The 25,644-nt window shown below is 47.8% G+C and overlaps 1 protein-coding gene across 3 annotated transcripts in view; it reads left to right on the top strand.

Annotated features, from left to right (window-relative positions):
* DUS2 (dihydrouridine synthase 2) overlaps positions 1-25,644 on the top strand; it is a 403,339-nt gene that overhangs the window by 85,075 nt on the left and 292,620 nt on the right. For all 3 annotated transcript variants that reach the window (XM_069216243.1, XM_069216241.1, XM_069216242.1), the window contains one exon: positions 11,594-11,685. In XM_069216243.1, coding sequence (XP_069072344.1) covers positions 11,594-11,685 — 92 coding nt within the window. The remainder of the gene's footprint in view (positions 1-11,593; positions 11,686-25,644) is intronic.

Genomic DNA, 25,644 nt, shown 5'->3' with positions numbered 1-25,644 from the left:
TATTGCCCATATTCCTCTTTTTCGAAAGACTTCCAGGGAGCCATTTTATTAAAATAAGTGAAAAAACTGCCAAGGCTACCCCAAAGGTTGTTAATCATGAGGGGGAGCTAACCTCAAGTGCATTTGTCTTAACTATTGGCACGTATGCCAAGTCTCCTCAGCCTAAGTTGTAAACCTTGATTATTTCAGCCCCAGCCCACTCTACTGGAAAGGGCGTCAGGTGGAGCCCAAAACAAATATGAGTGCGCGCTCCACTCAGAAGGGAAGATGGATCTCTTTTTTTATTGCAGCCTGAGTAGAAGGCGTCACTCTGCAGGAGGAAATACGGAGTAATGCATGGGCCGAGTGCTAATAAAATATTTGCTGGCTATATGAAAGAAAGGGGACTGCACGTGGCACCCAACGGGGAGCCCAACTGGGCTATGCACGCGTTTCCAGGCTCCTGAAGTTGGGCCCAATATGTGAAGGCTCCAACCACTGCACGAGAGGAAAGGGAGCACAGGTGCAGAAAGGTTATAGTCCTGACAAGTGAAAAAGAGAGAACGAGCGGTGGGCGACTAATCAGCAGTCAGCGCTATTTGCTTGGAAGGAAGAAAGAAAAACAGCGCACAGCTGCTACAATGGAATTAAATGACGAGAAAGAAAAACTCTTAAGACATTTGATTTCCCACACAACAAACAGTAAGTGTGGTAAATGCACTACAAATAACAAAATCACCCAATTAATTAATACTAGACCAAAAGCTTAACAGCATATACCAAGTAGACTAAAAGGCACTTATCTTGACTGCTGAGGAGCAAAGAAAGAGGCGTAGAGGTGGTGCCTTCTGTATTTGAGGGGTCGACTGGGCTATGATTGGCGAGGTTGATGGGCAAAAGCATCATGGGATGTGTAGTTAAATGTTGTATGTTTAAACTGTTTCATCGCCTGCTGTCAAATGAGTAGTAAAGAAGGAGAAGCATAATCCGAACCTCTAGTCCTGACAAAGAATCGGAATCTTCGCTTCTCAATGGAGTAGACTTATCTTGCTTCTGCCAGTAAAATCTTCTTTATGTTGGCAGTCTTTTATGTTTTTTACTTGGATGAAACCATGCTGAGAGGTAGGGGCACAGGGACAGGCGGGCAGGGGGACCCAAATGGACCAGCTGTGGTCCCAGATCCAGCCCAGATTATGGTTATGCCATGATGTACACTAGGTGGAGGCGGGCCCACAGTGTAGAGCTGTGAATCACAACAGGTGCTGCCTCTACTTGGAGTATTCTGACGCGCCACAGCAACAGTGCATATATTAGTCCCATATGTGGCACACCACTGATTAATGCAAGCTTTTGAGAGATTCACAGGGCCCAGGAACTGCAAGATCCAGCCATGGATGGAGCAACAGCGGCGTTTAACCCCTTCGCTGCCAGGCCTTTCCCCCCTCCTGTGCCGAGCCTTTTTTTTGGCAGTTCGCGCGTAGGCCCTCATAACTTTTTGTTCACATAAGCTACCCACGCCAAATTTGCGTCCTTTTTTCCCAACATCCTAGGGATTCTAGAGGTACACAGACTTTGTGGGTTCCCCAGAAGGAGGCCAAGAAATTAGCCAAAATACAGTGAAAATTTCGTTTTTTTAAAAAAAAATGGGAAAAAGGGGCTGCAGAAGAAGGCTCGTGTTTTTTCCCCTGAAAAGGGCATCAACAAAGGGTTTGCGGTGCTAAAATCACCAGCTTCCCAGCTTTCAGGAACAGGCACACTTGAATCAGAAAACCCAATTTTTCAACACAATTTTGGCATTTTACTTGGACATACCCCATTTTTACGATTTTTTTATGCTTTCAGCCTCATTCCAGTCAGTGACAGAAATGGGCATGAAACCAACGCTGGATCCCAGAAACCGCAACATTCCTGAAAAGTAGACAAAATTCTGAATTCAGCAAGGGGTAATTTGTGTAGATCCTACAAGGGTTTCCTACAGAAAACAACAACTGAAAAAGAAAAATATTGAAATTGAGGTGAAAAAAACAGCAATTTTTCTCTACGTTTTACTCTGTAACTTTTTCCTGCAATGTCAGATTTTCGAAAGCAATATACAGTTACGTCTGCTGGACTCCTCTGGTTGCGGGGATATATAGGACTTGTAGGTTCATCAAGAACCCTAGGTACCCAGAGCCAATAAATGAGCTGCACCCTGCAGTGCGTTTTCATTCTATACCGGGTATACAGCAATTCATTTGCTGAAATATAAAGAGTGAAAAAGAGCTATCAAGAAAACCTTTGTATTTCCAAAATGGGCACAAGATAAGGTGTTGAGGAGCAGTGTTTATTTGCACATCTCTGAATTCCGGGGTGACCATACTAGCATGTGAATCACAGGGCATTTCTCAAATAGATGTCTTTTTTTACACACTCTCTTATATTTGGAAGGAAAAAATGTAGAGAAAGACATGGGGCAATAACACTTGTTTTGCTAATCTATGTTCCCCCAAGTCTCCCGATAAAAATAATACCTCACAACGTGGACACATCACATTTTTTTAAAAAGAAAACAGAGGTGTTTTTTGCAAAGTGTCTACCTGTAGATTTTGGCCTCTAGCTCAGCCGGCATCTAGGGAAACCTACCAAACCTGTGCATTTTTTAAAACTAGAGACCTAGGGGAATCCAAGATGGAGTGACTTGTGGGGCTCTGACCAGGTTCTGTTACCCAGAATCCTTTGCAAACCTCAAAATGTGGCTAAAAAAACAAATTTTCCTCACATTTCGGTGACCGAAAGTTCTGGAATCTAAGAGGAGCCACAAATTTCCTTCCACCCAGCGTTCCCCCAAGTCTCCTGATAAAAATAATACCTCACTTGTGTGGGTAGGCCTAGCGCCCGCGACAGGAAACGCCCCAAAACACAACATGGACACATCACATTTTTTTTAAAGAAAACAGAGGTGTTTTTTGCAAAGTGCCTACCTGTAGATTTTGGCCTCTAGCTCAGCCGGCACCTAGGGAAACCTACAAAACCTGTGCATTTTTGAAAACTAGAGACCTAGGGGAATCCAAGATGGGGTGACTTGTGGGGCTCTGACCAGGTTCTGTTACCCAGAATCCTTTGCAAACCTCAAAACTTGGCTAAAAAAACACATTTTCCTCACATTTCGGTGACAGAAAGTTCTGGAATCTGAGAGGAGCCACAAATTTCCTTCCACCCAGCGTTCCCCCAAGTCTCCCGATAAAAATGATACCTCACCTGTGTGGGTAGGCCTAGCGCCCGCGACAGGAAACGCCCCAAAACACAACGTGGACACATCACATTCTTTTAAAGAAAACAGAGGTGTTTTTTTGCAAAGTGCCTACCTGTAGATTTTGGCCTCTAGCTCAGCCGGAACCTAGGGGAAACCAACCAAACCTGTGCATTTTTGAAAACTAGAGACCTAGGGGAATCCAAGATGGGGTGACTTGTGGGGCTCTGACCAGGTTCTGTTACCCAGAATCCTTTGCAAACCTCAAAATTTGGCTAAAAAAAACACATTTTCCTCACATTTCGGTGACAGAAAGTTCTGGAATCTGAGAGGAGCCACAAATTTTCTTCCACCCAGCGTTCCCCCAAGTCTCCCGATAAAAATGATACCTCACCTGTGTGGGTAGGCCTAGCGCCCGCGACAGGAAACGCCCCAAAACACAACGTGGACACATCACATTCTTTTAAAGAAAACAGAGGTGTTTTTTGCAAAGTGCCTACATGTAGATTTTGGCCTCTAGCTCAGCCGGAACCTAGGGAAACCAACCAAACCTGTGCATTTTTGAAAACTAGAGACCTAGGGGAATCCAAGATGGGGTGACTTGTGGGGCTCTGACCAGGTTCTGTTACCCAGAATCCTTTGCAAACCTCAAAATTTGGCTAAAAAAACACATTTTCCTCACATTTCGGTGACAGAAAGTTCTGGAATCTGAGAGGAGCCACAAATTTCCTTCCTACCAGCGTTCCCCCAAGTCTCCCGATAAAAATGGTACCTCACTTGTGTGGGTAGGCCTAGCGCCCACAACAGGATATGCCCCAAAACACAACATGAACACATCCCATTTTTTCACAGAAAACAGAGCTGTTTTTTGCAAAGTGCCTACCTGTAGATTTTGGCCTCTAGCTCAGCCGGCACCTAGGGAAACCTACCAAACCTGTGCATTTTTGAAAACTAGAGACCTAGGGGAATCCAAGATGGGGTGACTTGTGGGGCTCTGACCAGGTTCTGTTACCCAGAATCCTTTGCAAACCTCAAAATATGGCTAAAAAACACATTTACCTCACATTATGGTGACAGAAAGTTCTGGAATCTGAGAGGAGCCACAAATTTCCTTCCACCCAGCGTTCCCCCAAGTCTCCCGGTAAAAATTATACCTCACTTGTGTGGGTGGGCCAGGTGCCTGCAACAGAATAAGGCCCAAAACTTGTAGAGATAGAGGGGATAGCACAGCGAGTTTATAAAGACATATTCTTTTATACATCTTTAGACTGACTCTGCTTTGGGGACCCACATAAGTGAGGTGTCATTTTACTTGGGAGACTGAGGGGAACACTGGGGAGTAGGAATTTTGTGCTGGAGCGGTGATCCTACGAAGAAAAGTCAGGAAAATATATGCTTTTTTAAGCAAATTTTGAGGTTTGCCGAGGAGTCTGGGTAAGAAAATGTTGGGGGATCCACGAAAGCCACACCTCCCTGGACTCCTTGGGGTGTCTAGTTTAAAAAAATGTCTGGGTTTGGTAGGTTTCCCTAGATGAAGGCCGCACCCAGGACCAAAAACATAGGTGCCCCCTCCCCCCCCAAACACAGGTAGTTTTGTAATATATCATTTTGATGTGTCCACATACGTCCGTGATGTGCCAAACACTAAAATTGTGAAAAGAAACGCACTTAGGTTATGTGAAAAAGACCCCTCACCCACCAACCAAGTTGGTGGCACGCTTTATCATCGGGGCCCCACCTGAGGCACCTAGCGTGTCACAGGTGTGCTGCGACGCCTGATTACAGTGGAGCAGGTTTTGTCATTTTTACCACACATACTGGTTGGATTTGGCACGAGGGTGAGTGATGGTTCAGTGGATCAAATTTTATTAACAAGAGATTTCACAAAAATGAAATGCACTGTTAATAACTGAAAGGCAAACAACTGAACCAATGACTCACAGCTCGTGAGCTGTAAAGCCGCGACAAGGCACCAACTGCTTTACAGTCCATTCACACAACTTTCATACATGACACGCACAAGACCATTCACACCGCCAGCCACGGGCCCAGCACATTACAACACTCACATCGACAGACAGCGCCACTCAAGGGCCCATCACTTACATACGCCCACATGCCTGATACAACATTCACACCAGCTGATGGGAGTGTGTGGACTGGTGTTTGGCTGGCAGTGTGTTGCAGTAGCCAACAGCAAGTCAATATGTACACTCTCAGCCAAGCCCCACTCCACACACAATGGCATCATTTTTTTTTTTTTTTAAACAGAGGAACCCCTAACTAAGTAGAAAGAATTACAAAACTACAAACACAAAAGCTCTAACTAAGTACATGACAGAAATGCTAACCATGAAACTGAACACATGAAAATACAAAACAGACATGAGTTTACACTCATGGTTGTTCCCAGAAATTCTTCTGGGTGTGGTAATTCTTAAAACAACCACCCACACACAGCCCAGGCTTTGAAGGACAATCTGGGCAGTACATTCGAGTCTCCCTCCAGATACCTCTTCGAAAACACACTCTACATTTCTTAGCTGGAAAGTCTTTTTTGGGTGTGGGAGGAATGTGCTCAGCAAAGTGGCGATCTTTCAGTCTAGCCACATCCTCCACCACTGCTTCTCTTGGAACTCTGGCCTGTTCCACCACAATAAGGCTCCCTATCACTGACTCCTGAAATTTCACAAATGTCATCTTTGACTCTGGAGACCTATCCCTAAACACAATAAAAGCATTGAAGGTTGCTAAGTGGAAGAGGTGAATTGCTAACTTCTTATACCAAACGTAAGACTTACGAATGGCAGTATAAGGTTCCAACCTCTGATCAACTCTATCTACACCTCCCATGTGCCTATTATAATCTAAAATGCACACAGGTTTGCGCACTTCAGCAACCTGGCCCCAAACAGTCACGGGGGAAGTACTCTCATCATGGATGGTACTTAGCATGTAGACATCCCTCTTGTCTGAAAATTTCAAAGCTAGCAGCTCATCATTCCGCAAGGCACAGCACTGTCCCCTCTCAAGTTTTTTACAAACAAGCTCCCTTGGATAGCCTTTCCGGTTACAACGAATTGTGCCACAAGCAACAGTGTCCACTTTAAACAATTCCTTGAACAACTGCACTCCAGTGTAGAAGTTATCTACATACAAATGGTGACCTTTGTTGAACAGTCGTCTACCAAGATCCCACACAATTTTCTCAGTAACTCCAAAAGTGGGAGGACAACCAGGGGGGTCAATATTGGAATCCCTACAAGTGTAGACACGGAAACTATACACATATTCTGTACTACTTTCAGACAGCATATACAATTTAATTCCATATCGTGCCCTTTTGCTAGGAATGTACTGCCTAAAAACCAAACGACCCTTGAAGAGGACCAAAGACTCGTCCACACTTATCTCTTTGCCTGGAACATAGACCTCCGAAAACCGATCTACAAAATGATCAAGGACAGGCCTAATCTTAAAAAGACAGTCAGAATCTGGGTGATCTTGTGGCAAGGCTAATGCATTGTCAACAAAATGCAGCATCCTAAGAAGAAGCAAATACCGATTACGACTCATGGTCGCAGGAAATATAGCTGTTGCCATCAAGGGACTAGTAGACCAATAAGAAGCCAGTGACGGCTTCCTTATCAACCCCATCAAAAAAGTCAAACCCAAAAACTTTTTTATCTCCTCCAAATTTGTGGGAATCCACTGGGCAGCTCTAGAGTGTGGCCTAAGTCTAGCAGCGTTGTCCCTCAAATGCTGCTCCGCATACAAATTAGTCTGCTCAACAATCTCTTCCAAAAACACATCATCCATGAATAACTCAAAGAAATTGATAGGCAAAAAGTTCTCTGTATTGGCGTTACACCCCGGGAGACCAGTAAAGGCAGGCAACTCTGGCTGCTCCATGTTTGGGGCAATCCAGACATCAGGTCTTATAACGGGGAATCTTTCAGCCCCATGTTGCTGCACTAATGGCACATCAGTGTCCTCCTCTAAAACAGGCCCTTCATCTGCACTGAGTGTGGCTTCATCATCAGAAGATTCCCCTCCAACAGAAACATCCCTGCCAGAATCTCTCACTTCCTCCTCTGCCTCAGATGCAGAGTCCGTCTCATAATCATGATCAGACAATGACTCAAAAAGCATACCAACCACCTGCTGAGCGGTCATCCTGCGGCTAGCCATGATCTTTCCTACTAAAATTAACTGGACAAATTCACCACCAACAACCAGCACTGTGTAAGACAAGTAACAAAGTGTAGCTTTGTTAGTAAGAGTTATAAACTCAAAAACTATACTGCTCACTTGCCTGAAAAAGCTTGATTTACCAGCAACTACTCTGCACAGACACAGCAATCACCAATGATATCCCACTAAAACGAAAGAAAGAAAGGCAAATTAGAAATAAGACAAAACAAATATCATTGTGCACAAATCTAAGGACAATTTCACACACAATCCTGCATTTAGTACACCCCCTACAAACATGTCATTCATGCATGGCAACAATACTCCTTTGGAGTAAATTGTTTTTACTTACCTAAAACATGCAACTGTGCAAACTGCAGGTCAACCACCGCCAAAACCGCAAGGAGCCACAGCAAATAAAGCAAAAGCTTTGAACTAGAACAAAAAAGTGGATTTTTTTTTTATCACAAATGCAAATACTTCATCAGTTGACAAACACCCCACCATCAAACATTTAGAAATTGGTGCCTAAGTGGATTCTGCCATAAGGGCAGATGGGCCTACTAAAAAAATAGGCCTATCTGCCCCAAGGAGGGCAGAAAATACCTTTAGTAGTGTGTCCCCATGGGGAGCGACCCTTGCCCAAGGGGACAGCCCCCAAACAAAAAAAAACACAACACTATCCCTGGTGCCTAAGTGGCTTCTGCCCCCAAGGGGGGCAGAAATGGCCAACAGGTCAATGCCCCCCACAAAAATAAACTAAAAAAAGAAAAAATCCCTGGCGTTCTAGTGGTTTCTGCCCCCCTTGGGGGCAGATCAGACTAAAAATAATAGGCCGATCTGTCTCCAAGGGGTGCAGAAATGGCCTCGGTACATGTGCCCCCAAAGTGGGGGGCGACCCTTGCCCAACGCCCCCCCCACATCCACTAACACACACACACTATCCCTGGTGTCAAAGTGGCTTCTGCCCCGGGCCTAAAAAAATAGGCACATCTGCCCCCGGGGGGGGTAGAAATGGCCAACAGGTCAATGCCCCCCACAAAAATAAACTAAAAAAAGAAAAAATCCCTGGCGTTCTAGTGGTTTCTGCTCCCCTTGGGGGCAGATCAACCTAAAAATAATAGGCCGATCTGTCTCCAAGGGGTGCAGAAATGGCCTCGGTACATGTGCCCCCAAAGTGGGGTGCGACCCTTGCCCAAGCCCCCCCCGCCATCCACTAACACACACACACACACACACTATCCATGGTGTCTAAGTGGCTTCTGCCCCCCTTGGGGGCGGATGGGCCTAACAAAATAGGCCCATCTGCCCCCAGGGGGGGGCAGAAATGGCCAACAGGTCAATGCCCCCCTTGGGGGGGGTGCCCCGTGCCCAAGGGGACGCCCCCCCACAAAAATAAACTAATAAAAAAAAAATCCCTGGCGTTCTAGTGGTTTCTGCCCCCTTTGGGGGCAGATCAACCTAAAAATAATAGGCCGATCTGTCTCCAAGGGGTGCAGAAATGGCCTCGGTACATGTGCCCCCAAAGTGGAGGGCGACCCTTGCCCAAGGGCCCCCCCCCATCCACTAACACACACACACTATCCCTGGTGTCTAAGTGGCTTCTGCCCCCCTTGGGGGCAGAAATGGCCAACAGGTCAATGCCCCCCTTGGGGGGGCGCCCCGTGACCAAGGAGACGCCCCCCCACAAAAATAAACAAATAAAAAACAATCCCTGTCGTTCTAGTGGTGTCTGCCCCCCCCCTTGGGGGCAGATCCGCCTAAAATAGTAGGCCGATCTGTCTCCAAGGGGTGCAGAAATGGCCTCGGTAAATGGCCTCGGTACATGTGCCCCAGAAATGTCCGTAATTAGTTGCCCCCAAAAGGGGAGCGACCCTTGCCCAAGGGGCCGCTCCCCGCAAGTCAAAAACACGAATGAACAAAAAAAAAAAAAATCCCTGGTGTCTAGTGGGCATTCCTGCTGCCCGATCGCAACGCGATCGGGCAGCAGGAATGCTCAAAGAGACACCGGGGGAAAGGAAAAGCTTTTCCTTTCCCTGGTGCCTCTTTCTGCACAGCCCCCCACCCACCGGGAAGAGAATCTTACCTCTTCCAACGTGGCCGCACAGGAAGCAAATGGCTTGCTGTGCGGCGAGAACCCGATAATGAAGTCAGCGCGCGATCGCGCACTGATGTCATTATGGGGGGGGTCGGAGGTGGAAGGGGAAGGGCTTCCCCTTCCATCCCTGCCTTGGGGGGGTGGGGGGAAGCACACAGAGGGAGCGAGAGCGCTCCCTCTGGGCTGTGTGCCGAGGACGTAGTGGTTACGTCCTCGGCACAGAAGCACTGTGCCGAAGGACGCAACCACTACGTCCTCGGCACAGAAGGGGTTAACGGCTCTGCGCAATCTCGCAGAGGTCTGGCAGCCATCTTTGTTATGGCAGGCTCTGAGACTGGTCAGTTTTGTTTGGGTCCTTGTAGGCAGTTATGGCAGATTGGGGAAACAGTCATGGGGTCTAATTTGCTTTTGCCAGCAGAATCTGGTGTCGCCGCATCATGCTGTCAAAATTGTTATTTGTTGGCCTGGGGTACGGAGCTCAGAGGATATGTGTCCAACTGGGTACTCGCCTTGGCCACGGCCCCCAGAATAATTGTTTTTGAAGAATAACTGAACTATGATAATGTGACTTTAACTTTTTTATTTTGTGGTACATTTAGAAATCCGTGTCTTCACATGAGTTGGTAAAGGAAAAGCCAGTTTTGCGCATGTGTAATTGCAAGAATTATGTGAGGTGGATCCACTCTTTGCAGCAAAATGTAAACATAGCAAATTAAAACTGATTTTTTTTTATAGCCTAGCATAATGAAAATATTAAACACTGCATATATGTGAAACACTTGCAGTTAACAAAAATAACTGACTGGCAATTTCCGGAACTCGACGTGTGTGTGTCGCTGCCTTGAAAGCCCATAGGGTCAAACCATCAGCCAGTTTTGAACGTTTAGCTATTAACACTTGATTTATAGTACTAAAGAATATGGTTGCCATTAAATGGATTGACTCAAAAAAACAAGCATGCGAAATGTAATATGCCAAAAATCAAAGACCAGCTGGCGTCGAACATGACAACAGGTCACATGTCAACTGTGCAGGCTGTCGTCTGTGTCTGTATGTAGTGTGTGTGATCAGTATACTTTTCTTGCGGACATTTGCATTGTGTTTGTTGCATTGAAGTTTGTAATATTCTAACCCTCTGTGTCCTTGTGTATATTGTGTGTTGTGGTCTCTCTGATCATGCACTGTAGAAAAGCCAAATCCTATTGTGTGAATGTATAAAACTGATTGTGTGCACACAAGAATCCGCATTTGTCTGATGTGGAGTGTCCTGCTCCGTGCCTAGTAGAGAGTAAGGGGAGTAAAGGCTACATGTGAAGCGGAGGCTACAGGGTTGAGGGAGGAGTAGAGTGCGAGAGCTGCTGCCTTCAACTTGGAGCTTTGGAGCTGACCAACATTATAGTGCTAAAGATCTTAAAATGTTAATTCAAAACAAAAGGTATGTTTTCAAGAGTGCTCCACGGTTACCACATGGAGGTAAAACTAACCGTCCACCACTAACCTTGGGTTATATGAGTGCTGGGAACATCATGCAGGGGCTTGCTTGGTAAACCTAAAGAGAAACATTTAAAGAGTTGCGAGTATTTTAAAGACCTAATATCAACTTAGCTTTCACTTTAGGTTTTTTGGCATCTGACGTATTTCTTTTCACTGATTTCTTCCCCCTCTTTGTTGATGCTAAGTATCTTCTACGATATGTTTTTGCACTTTACAAATGTTGATATAGTTTCAAAGAAAGTTCTGCTAATTTGATGCCAGTTATGAATCCGTTTGTGTGTTTAAAAAACGAAGTCTAACATGGTAAGTTCAGTAACAAGTATGTATGGCAGTGACTGAAACCTAAAAAAAAAAAGTAACCGACTGTACTACATTTCTGCCTAAATGTATTACTTCCACTGTCTATATTTAAAAAGTCCAAGGTAGTCAGTCTCCTGTTCTTCTTCCTTTTGCAGGGGATCTTAACTTACATTGTAAAGGCTATCTCAGAGTGCGTGTGTCTGGGTGACCCTGCTCTTTACTTCATATCTGTTTTTGGCACAACAAAAGTGAAAATACGCTCTACGTTCTCTTTACCGCTATTTCTTTCCCCTACACAGAGGCGCTTGAAACGGTGGACTTCATTGCTCCTGATGATAGAGTTATTTTTAGGACCTGTGAGAAAGAAAAGAAACATGTCGTCTTTCAAATGGTAAGCAGTGGGTCCTTCATAGACGTTTTGAGGGATGAAAGCTGTAGATATTAAGAGTTGTGTCCCTGCAGTACAGTAGTCAGGGTTATCAGTGGTTCATTCAAACTGCAAATAAAAATCTGTTCATCAGCATTTCTAATTTTCCAAAACACCAAACCGAATTCCCCATTCATTGGCATTGTTGCACATCCACTGGTTTTGCCCACCTCCTGAAAGCAAAATGCCTAAAATGTCATTATGATGTGACTAATTACTCATTGTTTAGTTCGTGCCACCATCCACTCAGTTCTATAGAAACTACTACCTCATAATTTCGTAAACCTTGGTGCCACATTTAAAGGCCTGTACTGAAGTCTGTATAAAAGACCAAATACAATGCTTCCGACCTCACCCTTGATGTCGTAAATACAATTTAAAATGTCATAATTAACGTTACAGATGAGTGTACATATCACATTACCACTAACACTAGGAAAGAGACAACTATTTATGTAGTATTATTTATTGCTTGGACAATGGATAAATATTGGGAGGTCATAAGTTCATTACTATTCCTGAACCCTAATCCCCTTACTATTCCTTTGAGCTACCATTTATGAGGCCTGAAAACCTCTTACATTTTCATAACTCTACCCTTTCCTTAAATAGAAAACACCCTTACTATCTCTTGATGCTAACCATGCCTGAACCCTGAAAAAACCTATACTGCCTCTTAGTGCTACATATCCATGAACTCTTAAACAAAAAAAAAACAAAAAAACCTTACTATTCCTTAACACTACCCATCCCTAATCTCTAAAACCCCTTATTACCCCTTAACGCTAACTTTATCTCTAAACTCTTAATATTGCTTTTTACCCTTTAATGCTACCCCTCCCTGATCGATAAAAGCCTATACTACTACTTAAATCTACTCTTCCTTTCATTCTGGAAGAGTTACCAGGTAATACCAGGAAATTCATGATAAGGGTCTTAATGGTGTCAAGAAATACACAATCAATTTACGTATTTAAAGAGTTGAACTGGGATGCTCATTGCAGGGTCCAGGGGCCACTTGCGACTGCCTAACCTTTACATGCGGCCCCCTGATGAGCAGCAGCACTGGGCTACGGCTTACTTAAAAAAAACATTAACATTCAGAAAGATAATAAACTGGCAGGTCGTTTATTACATGTTAACTGAAGTAAAGAAAAAAAAGCACAGGCGGCGTCCTGCAAAACTTAACTTTAGGCATGCTTTCATGTTTAGAGGCACTGTGCAACACACATGGAAATATTATAAAGTATGTTCAAAATTTTAAAAAAGTGCATTTTTCTAATGTGGATGTTTGTTACCTTAATACATCAGATTATATGACTGCATTGAGTGGCATTTGTTAGAAATAATAGTTTTCAGACATAAATTTAGAAATGTTCATGCCTTCCATCCACTTTTGACAACAATGCCATTAGTGAGCCAAGAGACAAGTCATTTGTCATGTTCACCATCTATGTGGCCTAGGTTGTTATTATACATGGAACAATATTATAATTTATTAAATCAAACACAAGAAAAGTTTTTGAACAGCGCACATCCTGCACTCTTGTATTACAAGGTGCTCTCATAGTTGATAATAAAAAAAGAAAAGGAGGCAGGGTGAAATAAAATAATTGCCCAGGATCACAAAATGTGGTCAAGAAGGGATTAGAGATTTTCTGAATTCACGTTATGCAGTTCAGCCACTAGATGGGCATCTTTCTCTCTTTTGTTTTGCATCAGATCTTAATTCTGTCTTTAATTCTTGGCGCGTGAGATTAGAACGCAGGAAGGCTGAGAACATTTTGGGCTTGAGGAGCCCATATAGCTTTGAGTTTAGTCAGAGCCAGGTATTTTGCTTGAGCTAGATTTGAGCTTTCAGTGGTTCATCCACTTTTTCATATTGTGGCAAGTAAGGGGCCACAGGCATACAGTGGACATAATTTTACTGGGATTAAATAATTTGATGAAGCAAGAGTACCAACACCACAGTGCATGACTTTGTTTCAAGGTCGGTAACACACTACTCCACGTTTTAGTGAATGGTATGTGAAAATGAGGGGCATATTTAAAGGCCTCTGCGGCACAATAACGCCGCTGGAGCATCACTCTTGTGACACTCCGGAGACGCAGTGTACCCGCACATATTTACAAGGCCGCGTAATACCACCTTGTGTGGCTTTTCATGGCCTTGTAAATATGGCCCTCTTTCACACATAACTGCGTGAAAGGGGTGTTCCACGGGTGTTGCTGTGGGTGTTCCCACGCAACACTGATGGAATCTGACGCATTCCCAGATTTACAAGGTTTCGTAAACCTGGGAATGTGTCAGATTCCTACACCACCCCAGGGATAGTGTAAAAGTGGCGCAATAATGAGAAATAACTTTATTTCTCCTCGTTTTTTGCTCTTTCTATGTGTGCAAGGGTGCCTGTGTTGGTGCTTGGCTGCCAATTTTGTGTCAGCACAGAGGAAAGTACAGCGATGCAACATATTGCTATAAATACGACGCATCACCGCACTTGCCTAATGGCACGACACAGCAAGCTGACTTGAGCCCCAAGCTGCATCATTTTCTAGTAAATATGGGTCTGAGTGTTTTCTGTCCATGGATAAAATCAAATGATTGTTGGATTACAGGCCTGCTTACTTATAATAAAAGTACTGCTAGTGATGAGTTTGATTTAGGTTGTTCTGATTTCTGCAAAAAATAGAAGAAAAAAAAAAGAGGAGTAGAGGAATGTGTTGGAAAAAGTGATTCCCAGGAGCACACAGTTTCTTATAAGGGTAGGCAGGGCTTAATAAAAACCATGTTTTTGGTTCCATAGTTTCCATTTTGCTCATTACATAACAACTAGGGTCTGGGTGGTTCTAACGTTGAGACACAGGAACTACTTTCACAAAAGAAGTGCCACTATGTTATGGACCCTGCCCAGACTTGGTGCAGAGCCAGCATAGTTTGGCAAAGTGATAAAATAAAGACTAAGGCCCTCATTATGACCTTCGTGGTGAGTGATAAAGAGGCAGTAATTACCGCCAAATAATGACCATGGCGGTGAGAACTCCCATAGACAGCCAATGTACCACACCATCCGCCAGGGCGGAAACACCACGCAACCATCACAGCCAGGTGGGAGACAAAGTACCGCCCACCATAATAAGACCCGACAATCAGCCATGTTTTCCGGGGCGGTACCAACACCATCAAAAGCCTGGCGGAAACACATCACAGAAGAGAAAAGACTTACCATTGGAGACACAGGGAAGAACAACGCCGCCATGGAACCCGAACTGTAAGTTTTTACGATGATCTTCTACGTTATGCTCCACCTGGAACACCAATGCCGATGACGACGGTGAGTATAGCCGTTGTAGGAAAGTACCATCTTGCCTGGCATGTTACCCCCATATTTCACTGTATATATGTTGTTTTAGTCTATGTGTCACTGGGACCCTGCCAGGCAGGGCCCCAGTGCTGATAAGTATGTGCCCTGAATGTGTTCCCTGTGTGATGGCTAACTGTCTCACTAGGGCTCTGCTAACCAGAACCTCAGTGGTTATGCTCTCTCTGCTTTCCAAATTTGTCACTAACAGGCTAGTGACTAAATTCACATTGGCATACTGGAACACCCTTATAATTCCCTAGTAAATGGTACTGAGGTACCCAGGGTATTGGGGTTCCAGGAGATCCCTATGGGCTGCAGCATTTCTTTTGCCACCCATAGGGAGCTCTGACAATTCTTACACAGGCCTGCCAGTGCAGCCTGAGTGAAATAACGTCCACGTTATTTCACAGCCATTTACCACTGCACTTAAGTAACTTATAAGTCACCTATATGTCTAACCTTCACCTGGTGAAGGTTGGGTGCAAAGTTACTCAGTGTGTGGGCACCCTAGCACTAGCCAAGGTGCCCCCACATCGTTCAGGGCAAATTCCCCGGACTTTGTGAGTGCGGGGACACCATTACAAGCGTGCCCTGTACATAGGTCACTACCTATGTACAGCGTCACAATGGTAACTCCGAACATGGCCATGTAACATGATCCCCAAGGTCTCTAGCATAGTACCCGGATACTGCCAAACTGCCTTTCCGGGGTCTCCACTGCAGCTGCTGCCAACCCCTCAGACAGGTTTCTGCCCTCCTGGGGTTCAGGCAGCCCTGGCCCTGGAAGGCAGAACAAAGGATTCCCTCTGAGAGAGGGTGTCACACCCTCTCCCTTTGGAAATAGGTGTGAAGGCTGGGGAGGAGTAGCCTCCCCCAGCCTCTGAAAATGCTTTGATGGGCACAGATAGTGCCCATCTCTGCATAAGCCAGTCTACACTGGTTTAGGGATCCCCCAGCCCTGCTCTGGCGCGAAACTGGGCAAAGGAAACCTGCACCTCCCAGGGGAGGTGCCCAGAGCTCCTCCAGTGTGTCCCAGACCTCTGCCATCTTGGAAACAGAGGTGTTTGTGGCACACTGGACTGCTCTGAGTGGCCAGTGCCAGCAGGTGACGTCAGAGGCTCCTTCTGATAGGCTCTTACCTCTCTTGGTAGCTAATCCTCCTTCCTTGGTAGCCAAACCTCCTTTTCTGGCTATTTAGGGTCTCTGCTTTGGGGAATTCTTCAGATAACGAATGCAAGCGCTCACCAGAGTTCCTCTGCATCTCCCTCTTCACCTTCTGCCAAAGGATCGACCGCTGACTGCTCAGGACGACTGCAAAACCGCAACAAAGTAGCAAGACGACTACTAGCAACCTTGTATCGCCTTATCCTGCCGGCTTTCTCGACTGTTTCCAGGTGGTGTATGTTCTGGGGGTAGCCTGCCTCCTCCCTGCACCTGGAGCTCTGAAGAAGTCTCCCGTGGGTCGACGGAATCTTCCCCCTGCTAACTGCATCACTGGTCCTCTGGGTCCCCTCTCAGCCCGACGAGCGTGGTCCCTGGAACTCGGCAACTCTGTCCAAGTGACTCCCACAGTCCAGTGACTCTTCAGTTCAAGTTTGGTGGAGGTAAGTCCTTGCCTCCCCATGCTAGACTGCATTGCTGGGTACCGCGTGATTTGCAGCTGCTCCGGCTCCTGTGCACTCTTCCAGGATTTCCTTCGTGCACAGCCAAGCCTGGGTCCCCGACACTCTAACCTGCAGTGCACAACCTTCTGAGTTGTCCTCCGGGTGCGTGGGACTCCCTTTTGTGACTTCACGTGGACTCCGGTTCACTCTTCTTCCAAGTACCTGTTCAGGTACTTCTGCGGGTGCTGCCTGCTTCTGTGAGGGCTCCCTGACTTGCTGGGCGCACCCTCTGTCTCCTCCTTCAAGTGGCGACATCCTGGTCCTTCCTGGGCCACAGCAGCACCCAAAAACCTCTACCGCGACCCTTGCAGCTAGCAAGGCTTGTTTGTGGTCTTTCTGCGTGGGAACACCTCTGCAAGCTTCATCGTGACGTGGGACATCCGTCTTCCAAAGGCGAAGTCCCTAGCTCTCTTCTTTCTTGCAGAACTCCAAGCTTCTTCCATCCGGTGGCAGCTTCCTTGCACCCTCAGCTGGCATTTCCTGGGCTCCTGCCCATTCTAGACACTGTCGCGACTATTGGACTTGGTCCCCTTGTCTTACAGGTACTCAGGTCCGGAAATCCACTGTTGTTGCATTGCTGGTGTTTGTTCTTCCTGCAGAATCCCCCTATCACGACTTCTGTGCTCTCTGGGGGTAGTAGGTGCACTTTACACTTACCTTTCAGGGTCTTGGGGTGGGCTATTTTTCTAACCCTCCCTGTTTTCTTACAGTCCCAGCGACCCTCTACAAGCTCACATAGGTTTGGGGTCCATGCGTGGTTCGCATTCCACTTTTGGAGTATATGGTTTGTGTTGCCCCTATACCTATGTGCCCCTATTGCAATCTATTGTAATTCTGCACTGTTTGCATTACTTTTCTTGCTATTACTTACCTAAGTTTGGTTTGTGTACATATATCTTGTGTATATAACTTATCCTCATACTGAGGGTACTCACTGAGATACTTTTGGCATATTGTCATAAAAATAAAGTACCTTTATTTTAAGTACTTCTGTGTATTGTGTTTTCTTATGATATTGTGCATATGACACCAGTGGTATAGTAGGAGCTTTACATGTCTCCTAGTTCAGCCTAAGCTGCTTTGCCATAGCTACCTTCTATCAGTCTAAGCTGCTAGAAACACCTTTTCTATACTAATAAGGGATAACTGGACCTGGCACAAGGTGTAAGTACCTCTGGTACCCACTACAAGCCAGGCCAGCCTCCTACAGCCGTCTAGCACACAAGGGAGGGAGGGAGGGAGGAAATCGAGAGTGGCACACACACGCACAACACACACCAGACACACAATATACACACGGCCAGCTGCACACGAAAAACAATTTGCACCCGATGCATGGCAGAATAATGCAAGGACAACAGGAATGCACCAAGGTGAACGTATTAGTATCAACAGCTAATAAACAAACCAATTGCCAGTGAAACAGATATGTACACATGTACACAAAGGGACACTTCCCAGTCCAATGTTCAAAGGGCCCACATGGCCACAGGTCACAGTCCAAGGCCCAACTCGAATCCTGACTTCATCCGGGTAGAACTCGGCAGGGGCATCAGTTTGCAAGTAGGCAGGCACCTCAGGAGGATTGGGGGGGGGGGGGGGCACCTCAGCCGAAGTCGGGAACAAGCGCACTGGTTCTGGAGGGGGCTCCATGCCCAGTTCACTGTCCTGGGGAGTGCAAGGCCACAGTTTCTGGAAAGGGGTGACTTTTCCCCACTGGTTCTGGAGGGGGCTCCATGCCCAGTTCACTGTCCTGGGGAGTGCAAAGCCACAGTCTCTGGAGTGGGTGACTTTCCCACTGGTTCTGGAGGGGGCCCCTCGTACAGCAGCCCCTGGAGGGTGGCCTACATGGCTTCTACTGGTGTTGATGGCTGCAGTGTGGTGGCAGATTGAGGTGTCTCCTGGGCAGCCTCTGCAGGTGGTGATGGCTGCAGTGTAGTGGCAGATAGAGGTGTCCTCCTGGGCAGCCTCTGCAAGTGGTGATGGCTGCATTTCCTCAGCTGGTGGTGGGGGCGCCTTGACCGCTGGTGGTGGTGGAGATGTCACCCTGACAGCCTCCGCTGGAGTAGATGGCTCATCCTCTCCATGACATGGGGCATGGAATCCTTACCCTTCCTGGCAGAGGTTGATGACTTCTTCCCCTTCATGGCAGGTTGTACGTGTTCCTTAGCCTTCTGGGCAAGAGTCAAGGGCTTCTTCCCTTTCAAAGCAGAAGGTGCAGGCTCCTTCCCCTTCTTGGCTGGAGGTGTGAGATCCTTCCCCTTCGTGGCTGGTGGAGTGGGATCCTTCTCTGACTTCCCACCATGACTAGGTGGGGCCGTGTGGACTGTTTGGCTGAGGTGCTGGGCTTGGTTATTGGGACCCTGCTCTTACAGGCAGGATGGGGGGAGGGGGAGGAAGAGGTCAAGTTGGGCAAGGTAAAGCTTTTTAGGGACGGGGGCAGGAGGAGTGAGGAGTGATGGGAGTGGAGGGAGTGGTTGTAGGAGGTGTATGTCTGCTGGATTTGGGTGCAGGTGCATGGGCTGTATGCTGATGTGAGGTAGATGGCTGTTGGGTTTGTAAGTGCTTGCGTTTGTGTCCTTTGGGGGGGACAGACAGGGTGGGAGAGGACACAGGACGTGTGCATGGGTGTTGTGGAGGTGTCTGCTAGCGAAGTGTGTGTGCTGCTTGGTGTGGTGATGCTGATGGTGGTGCAGTGCATGCAAGTGTGAGTGTGGAAGTGACAAGGAGGAGGAGCAGGAGGAGGAGGGGAGACAATGGAGGCAGTGGATGTCGTTGTGTCTGCAACTGTCTGGTGTTTGCGCGAGTGCTTGTGGGATGAAGTGTGGTGCCTGTGTTTGCCTGTGCCACTCTTGGGTGTTGCCTTGTGTGCATGCTCGTCAGTATGTGTGCCTGGGATGGGTTAGGGTTGAGGAGACTGGGACTGAGAAGTGGTAGTTGGAGGGGGGACAGTAGAAACATGGACAATGGCTGCCATCAGAGAGAAGGCCAGAGCCTGAATTGATCTCTGTTGGGCCGCCAGTCTACTGTGAATTCCCGCCAGGAATGCATTGCATTGCTGCATCTGGGATGCCGGCCCCTGGATGGTATTCACAATGGTTGATTGCCCTTCAGAGATGGCTCTCAGGAGGTCAATATCCTCCTCACTCAGTGCAGCAGGGCTCACTGGGGCAGGGCCTGAGGAGCCTGGGGCAAAGGAGATGCCCACCTTCCTGGGTGAGCGGGCACGGGCAACTCGCTGAAGGGCTACTGGGAGGGCAGTGCTGGTACAGGGGTGGTGGCTGTACCTGCTGCTGGGTTGGTCACAGAGGTGTCCGCCACCACCAGGGAGCTCCCATCGGAGGAGATATCTGAGTCTGTGTTGTCACCTCCTGTCTCCACAGTGGTGGTCCCCTCACCCTCCGTCCCACTCGTTCCCTCGGCATCGGTGGTCTCTGCCTCTTGGGTCCTCTGGGATGCAACTCCCTCTGTCGCCGGTGCCCCTGCTCCTCCGCCAGATGATGCTAATGCACACAAGGACAGGATGACGGTACAAAAAAGAGGGGGATAGAGACAAAGGAAACACTGGGTCACTGACTGCACCAACACCACATTTGGCATACACAGCACCGTCACACACAGGGATCAGGCTTAAGCACTATGCATTGCACTGCCAGTGATATGGCTAGATGGTAAGGCAAGATGAGGGCCACACACCACCAACTGCACCCCTCCTGGTACCCACGAAGCCCTCCCTGAAATGGAATGATAACAATCTAGGTTACCTGCATTTGCTATACACCCATTACCCTAGAGTTGACCCACGCTGCAATGTCTGGCCTGGCCTTAGGGGCACCCACTAACTCACATCCACCACCCGGATCCCACCTGCCAAATTTTGGAATGATACCCACTATACTCACCCCCTTGAGGCTGTTTTGAATCCCTCAAGCACCCATCCAGCTTAGGGTAGGCCTCCGCCAGTATGCCTCAGGCCATCAGGGGGGTCATCCGTGTCCAGCGTCTCAGGTCCTCCCACCGTTTCCGACAGTGGGTGCTCCGCCTTCCATAGACCCCCAGGGTCCTCACGTCCTTGACGATGGCACACCATAATCACTTCTTTTGATGGGCTCTGACCTGCAGAGGCAATACAGACAGGAGAACACCATTAAACAAACAGTCCATCCTATCACACAAATGGCCCACCATACCCGTTTCCATCACCATTGGCACACACATCGCCCGGCGCACACCATGTACACCACCACAGGACATTCTGCCCGCCTCCCCGATGACACGATGATTGCACACACATCTCCATGCATCCTTCCCACATGCATTGTGCCCAATGTGTACTCACCTGTTGGTCTGGAGGCCCATACAGCAGTCGGTTCTGGGGTAGGACCCCATCCACCAGTCGCTCCGGCTCCTCCGAAGTGAAGGCAGGGGCCCTATCCCTGGTCACACAGGCCATGGTGGGTTCCAGACACAGGTCACAGCAGCACACGCAGTGTAGGTGTTCTCCTGTTGAAGGTCAGGAAACAAGTGAGGAATCAGAAAGGAAATGACGGTCACGTCCGCGGCGGTGTACACCGTCACCGCTGGCACAGATCTCCATTGGCCACTGTACTTCATAGAGCCCCATATTATCCAATGAGGAATTGCACGGCAGTGCAAGACCGCCTTCTGCCACGACTCCCAATGTTGGTGGAATTACCTCAGTTCCACCTGTCCCTGCATAAAGGACAGGTGATTGCCATTTCAAGGGCGGGGCAACAGTCATATCAACATTAACTGCATCACAGATTAGATTGGCACACACCTTGCCATTAACACTGTCCCATTACATAAGTGCACAAAGTTCACTGAAGTTGTGGTTCCATTATTTCAATTGTGACAGCCTACTCTTGTGTTCCTTAGATACCTACCGCTGCGGATGAATAGGAGATGGAGACATACCCTCGTGTACAGACCCCTTGTGAACTTGGCTACACTGGAGGACAGGCACATTATCCTCACCTATAGCCTGGAAAGGGCCACAGTCACAGAGCTGTGTGCCCAGTTGGATCTCATTTATCTGTCATCCAAGTGGGATCCCCCCTCTTGTGCAAGTGCTATCAGTGCTCCATTTCTTGGCAACTGGTTCTTTCCAAGTGACAGTGGGCTTGGCAGCAGGAATGTCACAGCCAATGTTCTCAGTCGTGTTGGCAAGAGTCTTGTCTGCCCTGGTGAGACACGTGCAGCTACATTTCTTTTCCCCAGATGGAAGACTTGGCCACTGTGAAGGCTGGATTCTATGCAATGGGACATATCCCCAATATTATTGGGGCGATAGATGGACACATTGCGTTTGTCCCCCCACCAGAATGAACAGGTGTTCAGGAATCGTAAGAATTTCCACTCACTGAATGGGCAGATGGTGTGCCTGGCGGACCAGTACATCTCCCACGTCAATGCTACGTATCCTGGGTTGGTGCATGATGCCTTTGTTCTGAGGAATAGCAGCATCCCAAATGTGATCGCCCAACTACAGAGGCACAGGGTGTGGCTAATAGGTGAGACTTGGTCCCCACCCACTGTATGTTAGTGTATGCCTTCAGGTCTCCCTCTCCCCCCCCCCCCCCCCCCCCCCCCCCCATAGGATTGAGTGAGGCTAAATGTGGTCCCTCAATACTTGCAGGTGACTCTGTCTACCCAAACCTATTGTTGCTGCTGACCCTTGTGAGGAATGCCAGGACAGGGGCAAAGGAACGTTATAATGAGGCACATGGGCAAACCAGAGGGATCATCGAGAGGACTTGCGGCCTCCTGAAGTCCATGTGTCTCCATCTGACAGGTGGATCCCTGTGCTACTCACCCGAGAAGGTCTAACAGATAGTAGTGGCATGCTGCATGTTGCACAACCTGGCCCTCAGATGCCATGTACCTTTTCTGCAGGAGGAGAAGACTGGAGATGCCCCTGTGGGAGCAGTAGACCCTGAGGACAGGGAGTATAAAGAGGCTGAGGACGAGGATAAGGACAACAGAACATCAGTTATCCGTCAGTACTTCCAATGACACACAGGTGAGATAGAGCAGCTGCACATTCCTTTGACTATTGATGTTTTCTGTGTGGCTGTAACTTGATGGCATTAACGTCCTTTGCATCTCAACTTACTGTCACCTATGGCTCGTCATTTTACAGATGTTAGTGATCTAACTGTGTACTGATGTGCTGACTACAGCCAGCTACAGGTCATTATTTCTATGCTCTCACAGTGTACAGCTCATTTGCACTAGATGTGACTGTTTCCATAAATGCACATTTTCAATACATAAAACACTAGTAGTCAAGTTGTGTTTCAAGGGTGTTTATTGTAGTGCTAAGTAATTGAGGGGAAAGTGCAATGGAATGGGGTGATGATGGAGGAAAGTCCAGGGTATTGTTCCAGTCTGTTTGTAGCACAGGTGCAGTGTCCAAGTGGCCATAGGAAGGGGAGCAAAGGCAGTTCAAAGTGGACAAGGTGATAGTGTGGAACACAAGGGGGACAATCAGGAGAGTCCAATTTCCTGGCGGTGGTCTTGGCAAGCGTCTCTGGGTTGCAGGGAACGTTTACGGCGTGGTTCACCTTCTGTAGGGGTGGTGCTGGTGGCCTGTGGGTCCTGTGGCTGGGCCTCCTACCCACTATCTGCAGCGGATGTGGAGGGCTGGTCAGTGGACCGGCTAGTGGTAGGGGCCCGCTGGTGTGCTGTTGCCTCCCTAATGATGTTGGCCATGTCTGCCAGCACCCCTGCTATGGAGATCAGGGTGGTGTTAATGGCCTGCAAGTCCTCCCGGATCCCCTGGTACTGTCCCTCCTGCATTCGTCTGTTCTCCTGCACGTTGTCAAGGTTCTGGCCCATCGTGTTCTGGGAATGTTGGTAGGCTCCCAGGATCTCGGAGAGTGCTTCCTGGAAAGTCGGTTCCCTGCTCCTGTCCTCCCCCTGGCGCACAGCAGGCCTCCAAGTGTCCCTGTTGGCCTGTGCCTGTGTCCCCTGAACGGTGTGCCCACTGCCACTGACCCCCCAAGCCCATGACTGTCTTGGGTATGAAGTGTGGACTAGGGTCCCTGTACAGGTGGGCACACTGCTGATTGACGTGTCCTGGGGACAGAGGTGTGGGTACGCTGGGTGGGTGCTGTGGTGTTGGATACTGAAGGAGGAGGTTTTGTGGTGGACTGTGAGTGGGCTTGGGTGACCGGCTGTCCAGTGGACCCTGATGGGCCACCTAGGTCATCCAGATCCTGAAGTCCAGAGTTAGTCATCACTGGGGACATCTTCTGTTGGGGGACTGGATAGTCGTGGCACCTCCTCTCCGCTGACATTGGCTGGGGTACCTCTGGGGATGTAAGTGATGTATTATGCTTCATGTATGTGACATATTGTACATCCCTGGCTTTCCCTCTGTCGTTGGTGGTGCGATGCAACCTTTTGCTTGTGTATGGTGATGTAGTGTGTGATTGTTAGTTTTCCTATGCTGTGCATGCTTTTGTGATGGGTGTCCATGAAGGGCTGGGAGGGCTGTCCATGCATTGGTATAGCATGCAGGGCTTGGCATTGGGGTTAGTCATATATGTAGGTGTGGTATGTGGGATGTGGTGGAGTTATAGGGTGAGGGTGTGAGATGGCATGCAGGTATGGGGGGTGATAAGTGGTAAATATTGACTTACCAGTGTCCAGTCCTCAGGCTACTCCAGTGAGTCTTTCAGGATGCAGTAATGCCAAGACTTGCTCCTCCCATGCTGTGAGCTGTGGGGGAGGAGGTGGGGGTCCACCGCCAGTCCTCTGTATGACGAGCTGGTGCCTTGCTGCAATGGAACGTACCTTCCCCTGTAGGTCGTTCCACCTCTTCCTGATGTCATCCCTTGTTATTGGATGTTGTCCCACGGCATTCACCCTGTCCACGATTCTCCACCATAGCTCCATCTTCCTGGCAATGGAAATCTATTGTACCTGTGCTCCAAACAGCTCTGGCTGTACCCTGGCAATTTCGTCCGCCCTAACCCTTAACTCCTCATCAGTGAAAAAGGGGTGCTGTTGTGGGGACATGGGTGTTGTGTGGTGTGTGTTGAGTAATGTGGTGAAGTGTGAGATGTGGGGTGCGTGAGGGATGTATGTGGTGTGTGTGTCTACTTGTCGCAATGGTCTTGGTGTCAGTCTGGTGGCAATGATTTGTATTCGTAAAGGGTTGTGGATAATGTGGGTGTGTGTTTTATAGTGGTGTGGTTGTGGTGTGTGTTTGAGTGTCAGGTGTGTGTCTTTAGTATTGGCCAATGTGGTGTTGTTTTGTATGTGGGTGTCCATTCTGAGTGCGGACGTATGTACCGCCAATGGTTTACTGCCGTTGAATGTCCACCATGGTGATTCGTGGGTCATAATGTGATGGGTGTTGTTTTGTTGGCGTAACGGTATGGGTGTTTGGACTACCACTTTTCCACTGACCATTGGGCTGGCGGATTTGTGTATGTGGCTGTATTCGGTGGGATTGGTGTGTGTGTGTGTGTGTGTGTTAATATGGCGAACAGATATTCGCCACCGCAGCGGTATGTTGGCGGCTGTTAGCGTGGCGGTAAGCGGAGTTTACCGCCATTGTCATAATGAGAGCCTAAATGTCACATCTCCTTGTGCCACTGCTAAAACTATCCTATTGTACCATGTCTATAAGTGGAGGGCAGGTGTTTGTGTCTTCTCATCTGAGTGATTTGTAAACCTTATTGTGGGGTCTTTGTCCATGACTTTTTATACCACTCACTACCTTAACTGAGCCTGTTTCTAAGCACTCCTATTTTTCACAAATATGAGACATAAGCAGATTATGAGGCCTTAGATTCCATTACATTCCTGTTCAATAGTTAAGTTAATTCTTGACTCTCTAAAGATAAAAACTGCAAGCAAGC

This window comes from Pleurodeles waltl, chromosome 12 (genome assembly GCF_031143425.1).
Source record: "Pleurodeles waltl isolate 20211129_DDA chromosome 12, aPleWal1.hap1.20221129, whole genome shotgun sequence".
Classification (NCBI taxonomy): Eukaryota; Metazoa; Chordata; class Amphibia; order Caudata; family Salamandridae; genus Pleurodeles; species Pleurodeles waltl.
The sequence above is the reverse complement of the archived record's forward strand: the minus strand, read 5'-3'. Positions and strand labels throughout refer to the sequence as shown.